The 7,118-nt window shown below is 38.5% G+C and overlaps 1 protein-coding gene across 1 annotated transcript; it reads right to left on the bottom strand.

The window, feature by feature from the left end:
• Positions 4,837-5,751, bottom strand: LOC107633846. Its single transcript, XM_016337444.1, has one exon. The coding sequence runs from the start codon at positions 5,749-5,751 to the stop codon at positions 4,837-4,839; it is 915 nt and encodes a 304-aa protein (XP_016192930.1).

The following is a 7,118-nucleotide window of genomic DNA, read 5'->3' as shown; positions in this document are numbered from 1 at the left end:
AGACCTCTAAATAATTTATAATAAATATAGAACATCTTAAATATATGTCTATTAGATAGTTTATAAACGTGCAAAATCTCTATTTCCTATATATTAAACTAGATTTTAGATTGAATTAGATCCATACTTAATTTTAATACTCATTAAAGTTAATTTTAATACGCATTAAAGTTAATTTTTAATTAATCTCATGCATGATCAATCCTAACTTTCTAATAAATATCACCTTGTAATGCACTGAATTCGCAGGAAGGAAAAAAATCTGACTTTCTAGCCGCTACTAGGGGTGGAAACAGGCCAGGTCAGGCCAGCTTTACTCTTAACAGGCCTGACTTGTCATGTAGTTGATTGGCCTGAGCCTGGCCTGCAGCTTGTTATAAACTTTTTTCAAAGTACTAAGCCTCACTTGTTATTCAACCTGGCCTGGCCTGAAGTCTGTTAAAAGGCCTGTTAATTTTTTTTTTTACAAAAATAAAAATATTATTTTAAAAAAATATTTTTTAATAAACATATTTATATATAAAATATTATATTTAATATTTATAAGAATTTTTAAATTTTAAAGTATTTAAAATATACAAAACTATTTATAATTAAATATAGTAAATTTAAAATATCTCATTATTTTGTTAATAATAAAAAAGTTATTTATATATATAATTATGTATTAAATGGTTCAGACAGGTCTGACAGGCCAGGCCAGGCTAATTAGTGAGTCTGGGCTTGGCCTATTAACATAATAAGGCCTTTATAACAGTCTGAGCCTGTGCCTATTTTATAACAGGTCAGGCTAAACACAGGCCAGGCTGCAGACCCCTTGCAGGCCGTCTGGCCTTTTTCCACCCCTAGCCGCTGCTCATGTTCAAACTTTTGACGGTTTCTTACTCATCAATTGGTTATCGATTACATTCACAAATACTTGGAGTATTATTTTCAAATGCAGAACTAATATATGCATTATATTGATGTTTTTCAATAAAAATATACCATAAAGTATATTTTTGTCTTTAAAATTTAATAAAAATTTTAAATATTTATAAATTTTATTTTGTTTTAATTTTAATTTTATCTTAAAAATTTTTTATTTGTATCAAATATATTTTTAGAGGCTAATTTTGTATGCATTATTGTTCAATTAGTCTTAATTTTTTTAAAAATTTAACTGTCAAAAATATATTTGATGTAAATAAAAAATTTTGAGATAAAATTAAAATAAAAAAACTAAAAATACTTTTAAAATATTTATAAATTTTAAAGACAGAAATATATTTTACCCAAAAATATATTATTGTTATCGTTTTCTTAACGTGAAATATGAAGCATAATAAATATACACTGTTATTTTTACGAATAAAATACACGATACCCTTTTGAAGTGAAAAATAAGGATAATTTACTTAATTAAATTGTTTCACTCTCAATATTACGCAAATATATTGTTTCCAAATTCAATACGCAAATACATTGTTTCACTTATCTATATAAATCGCTACTGGCAGTAGCGGTTTACAGGTGTACAGAAACCGCTACAACTAGCCGCGGTTTACGTGTATTATGCATTGGTCATAAACCGCTGCTGCCAGCAGCGGTTTACGTGTGTTGGTGTGCGTGCGTAAACTGCTAGAGCCTATAGCGGTTTACGTATAGTTGGCTGCCTATATAAACCGTGGTGGTAGCCGCGGATTATTCATTTGGAGGGTTTGTGAGGTTTTTTAGAGAAAGAAAATTCTAGAGAGAGGTTAGAGCAAGTTGAGAGCGGGTCCGAGGTATCTCAGTGGTGACTTCCGGCGAGTTATCATGGCAGACAGGAGCTTGTACCGACTGAACGGTGTTGCGCATATTGCCGGTTCTATTGGTGACGAGGTTAGTTAATAATTATTTTTTTTAGGCTTAGCATTTGTTAGTTAGAAAAATGGTATGTAAGATAGACGAACTAGAATTTATATATTATTCCCTCTAGTTTGAAATTAGGCTTCGCATGCTAGGATGTTAGTTTAATCGGTTTGGGTTAATATTTTGAATTTTTCTTGTTAAGTTATAAATATGACTAGTTAGCTGAATTTCAAATCCTTCAATGAATGTTATTCTACATGTTGTTGGTTTAGTTTAGGGAAAGGGATAGTTGACGTTCATGATTTATTTTAGTTCGGTTAGTGTATTTGTATGATATGAAGTTTTTTATTTTAAAGCTTTATAATATTTTTATAATTCTGGCTATTATTTATTGAAGTATGTGTTTTGTTATTTTTACTATCGTAATTAGTTTCTATAATTTGAAGCTTACATGTTTTTCGACGGCTTAGTTATATAGGATTCATAGATTAATTTGTTTACCGGTTCATCATTTGTTGATGGTTTAAGATATTTGTTATTGTTAGATAGGAAAATTTTTTTATGGATAGGAGAATTTAATTGGACCCTGTATTTCTTTCATGTTCTGTGCAGCCCACTAGGTGTATATACAGTGTGAGACGGCAACAGAATATGCCCATGCATGAAAGGATCATCCCGTATTTAGAGAGGGCTGGATTGTACCATTTGGCCAGGCTAAACAGCTAATGGTTCTGGTTGGATGAGCCATTGGTTAGTGCGTTCGTTGAGAGGTGGCGTCCTGAGACGCACACGTTCCATATGCCTTTCGGAGAGTGCACAGTGACATTGCAAGGCGTGGCATTTCAGCTAGGGCTGCCTGTGGATGGGGAGGCTGTGAGTGGTTGCCTTGGTGAGTTTGAGAAATACATGGAGGGTGGCCGACCAGCTTGAGAGTGGTTTGAGGACCTATTCGGTGAGTGGCCTCCACCGAATAAGGTCAAGCAGATGACAGTACACTTTACATGGTTCCACGAGAGGTTTAGGATGCTACCACCAGATGCGACCGAGGAGACTGTCCGCATCTACACACGTGCCTACATCATGATGCTGTTATCGACTCAGTTATTTGGGGACAAGAGTGCGAACCGGGTACATATACGGTGGTTGCCATTTGTGGCAAACCTTAATGACATGGGGAGGTATAGCTGGGGGTCGGCCGCTTTGGCTTGGTTGTACCGATGCATGTGTCGGGTAGCAAACAGAAATGTGACTAACCTTGCGGGTCCCCTTCAGTTGCTGCAGAGTTGGATATTCTGGCGGTTTCCGTCTTTGAGGCTGTCCGGGTTTGAGGTTTTCTCTTTCCCGCTGGCATCCAGGTATAGGTTATGTTTTTTTAATGCTTAAAAATTTCATGGGCGGTTTTTTAAGTTTGTGTCACATATGATTTACAATTAGGTGGTCTGCCTACTTACCTCCGAATGATGGCAAGGAACAGAGGGTCATAAGCTATCGGCTTACATTGGATCGCTTGACCGCTCGTTATGTTAGTATTATACTAGTTAGGGTTTCGTTTCTGGTTTGCTCTCGAGTGGTGACTAGATATATACTTGTTGTGGTAATGTCTGATGAGTTCTAAATTTTCAAATTGTATGGGAGCCATACTCCGTGCTTGATGTACTTGCCGTGGTCCATCCGGAGGGCATGGCAACAGGGGTAGTGCAGCGCCTGGAAGTATCCACAGTCGCAGGTGCGATCCCTTAGAGAAACCCGATAGCTACCCAACGAGAATTTGCCCGTGGGAGTAGTCTCAGCCATTGTATAGTCAAGTTGATGCCTATCGAACACAGTCACTGTGAAGCACCTCAAATCCTTCAAGTTCCGCTTAATGGCGTTAACTAGTGCCTGCGAATACCGGTGTCCGGACCCTAACTGTGCCTCTGCCATCTGCCCCCGGACAACAAACAACTCCGCCAGCTGGAGATAGGTCGACTTAACCAGGGACGTCACTGGTAGATTTCTTGTGCCCTTCAAAACAGAGTTCACATACTCAGATATATTAGTCGACATGTGACCATATCGTCTCCCCCCATCCTTGTGCTGTGTTCACCTCTCATACTCCATCCTGTTTGCCCAGTCGCACATGGCTGGGTTCTCTGTCCTCATTATATCAAACCAATAGTCAAATTCTGCTTCCGTCTTCGCATAAGCGGCATTTACCAGCCACCTCCTCGCATCCTGTCCCTTGAAAGTAAGGGCAAAATTTGCAGCAACATGCCGAATACAAAATACCCGATAAGCATGAGGAGGTCACCAACTACTATCGGGGGACTCTAGTGCAGCCTTGATGCCATTGTGTCTATCAGAGATCACGAGAATACCTTGCTGTGGAGTAACATGTCTTCTAAGATTGGATAGAAAGTATGACCAAGACTCTGCATTTTTCCCCTCCACGAGTGCAAACGCAACAGGCAAAATATTCGAGTTACCATCCTGAGCGATCGCTAACAACAATGTCCTGCCATACTTGCCATAGAGGTGTGTTCCGTCGATACTTACGAGCGGCTTACAGTGGCGGAATGCCTCAATACATGGAGGGAATGTCCAAAACATGCGATGAAAGTAGACTCTATCTTTATCAACTTGGTCACCCACTCTAACCGGAGAGGTCTTCAGCAGAGCAACGGAACCGTCCATGGTGGATGTGACCCTAAGTATCCATCAAGGCAGATTCGCATATGACTCCTCCCAATCGCCATACATCTGCGCTACTGCCTCCTTCTGCTTCGCCAACCACACCTTCCGATAACTAGGCCTGAATCCATATGTCGCCTCCGTTGCCTCTTGCAACACCTTAATCGACACGGACGCATCAGCTCTAACCAATGGAAAGATTCTCGCACAGATGACATGATAATCAAGCTGCTTGTGGTCACTCGATATCGATGTGGCCATACACGTGTGTGGTCCGTTGTACCTCCTAACTTCCCATGTGCTCTTCCTTTTTCGCATGACTATCCGAATCAACTACGTGCACCCGTTACCAAACTCCTTGCATCTCCCTTGGTATTTCAGATTGTCTGACTCCATAACCTTGTACTCAACTCCACGCCGAATACTGAAATCTTTTACGCTCAGCACGGCTTCCTCCTTACTCTGGAACGATTGGCCAATCTGAAATTCAGTCATAGTTGTCCCATCATGCATCCCCTGCCCATCGAATGTTGCATCTACATTCTGGTGTTGGCCAATGGCTTCCAAGTTCAAAGAAGACATGTGGGGAGGGTACTCTTGTGTTCCAGAACCGGAACCTCCATGGGTTGGACGTGTACCTCTTGGAATATCATCATCACTATCCCCACCAATATCGACCGGCTCCTCATCTGAATCATCGTCACACAGCGCATTCTCAACTCGATCCGGTCCGGCATCAAATTCAAAATCAGGCACAACAGGAGCCACATATGCATGAACAGCCCCAGCATGTTCGGGCTCAGGAATCGGAACTGCCGCTGCTACCACAGGCATCGTTGTCGAGGCACCACCGACTGCAGTCGACTGAGGATTCGGTGCCAATGCCCCAGAGCTATCCACACCATCTTCCAACTTCGCAAGCAGCTCAGGTATCCTCACCTCCGGAAAACTACGCCTGCAGTGAAACAAGACCTGCAGGTCTTCATCCGACCCTATCACGAATGTCTCATATCTCACACCAGTTGAAACAACGGCTATGGGAATCTTGTAAAATAACTTTTTTACCCACTTCGTCCCACAGGTACCGAGCTTCCGTAATATGCTTAGCTTAATCTCTGCCAATGTACTCGACGATCGGATAAAAATACTAATCGGTTCTCTATCTGTGAATTTCACACCATGCCTTTTGCTCTTTTGAATTTTTTCAGAGTAGTGAACCAGAGCCACAAAACTATCCTCCCCCTCCATTTGTGAATAACACTCTATCTCTCTACATTTGGCCCTCCATAGTTTATATAGGCAGCCCCATTCAGCATGCTTAACGTAAACCGCTATAGGCTCTAGCGGTTTACTATCATACACGCAGGCACGTAAACCGTTGCTGGTAGCAGCGGTTTATGACTAAGCCGTTTTGCACGTAAACCGCGACTGGTTGTAGCGGTTTCTGTACACCTGTAAACTGCTACTGCCAGTAGCAGTTTATATAGATTCGTGAAACAATGCAATTGCATATTAAATTTGGAAATAATGTATTTACGTAATATTGATGTTCAAACGATTTAATTAAGTAAATTGTCCGAAAAATAATATGTTTGACCTTGGTGTAAATATTTAACTTTATAAAGAAATAAAGTAAAATGAGGGTACAACCAGAAAGTTTTTTAAGTAAAACAATAAAGAATCCCACCAACCTCTTATTATACGGCTTGAAAGAAATCAAAGTACCGCCAGTCGTCAAACATCGTATCCACATTAATTTGACCAAACTACAAACTTTTGTTGTCGTGTGCGTGAAGTTAATTATTAATGGAGTAATTTCCAGTTAAGTTAACGCAAAATTTCTGTATGTCTAGAATTTCAAATCTTAATTAATAACCCTCTACAATGAGTAAGTAGTTAATAATTTCTTTTTAAGGTTAGAAAACAGAAGGGATGAAAAAAAAGTGTTTGCTTTAAACTTGTATCATGAACAAAATCATAAATTTATCCTAGCTACATATACTATAAGCTAATTAATCTAAGAATACCATATATCAACCTCGACTTTAGGTCTTTCCAAAATTAATTAAGAATAATTATTATCAACCACGTTCATGTTGACGTTAACAACCCTGAACTGGAATTTGGAGACACACACAGCCATTGTCCGGAGTAAAAGGACTAAAATGCCACTCCGTAAACCATTAATCACTTTCTAAATTCTCACCAAATACGACGAGTTGGTAAAAGTCGGTGGTGGTCTTCCGGCCTCTTAGGGAGGCCCACTTTGTTATATTTTATGAATTTTATTTTGAATAATATAAGTATAGAGAAATTTCATAAGTGCATTTGACATGTAATCTTAATAAAAATAATTAATTTTTATATTTAATACGTGAATAATTATTTAAAATAACAAATTACATCTGTTAATTATGTAAAAAGTTTTAGTTTATTGATGTATTAGAATTAAACTCCTTGTTTATATTTTTTTAAAAAGTTCATTTTTCTAATTCCCTCTTCTAAATAAAAAAGGAAACAAAATACTTTTCTTTTGTATTTAATAATTTTTTTTATTTTATTTAACCAAGTAAACAACTAAGTACTTCAATTTATTTTGTAGCAACTATGCATGT

Source organism: Arachis ipaensis, chromosome B03, assembly GCF_000816755.2.
Source record: "Arachis ipaensis cultivar K30076 chromosome B03, Araip1.1, whole genome shotgun sequence".
Lineage (NCBI taxonomy): Eukaryota > Viridiplantae > Streptophyta > Magnoliopsida > Fabales > Fabaceae > Arachis > Arachis ipaensis.
The sequence above is the reverse complement of the archived record's forward strand: the minus strand, read 5'-3'. Positions and strand labels throughout refer to the sequence as shown.

What these genes read in the sequence shown, in the direction of transcription:
- LOC107633846 (XM_016337444.1), bottom strand. Translation starts at nt 5,751, where the DNA reads ATGGAGGGGGAGGATAGTTTTGTGGCTCTGGTTCACTACTCTGAAAAA.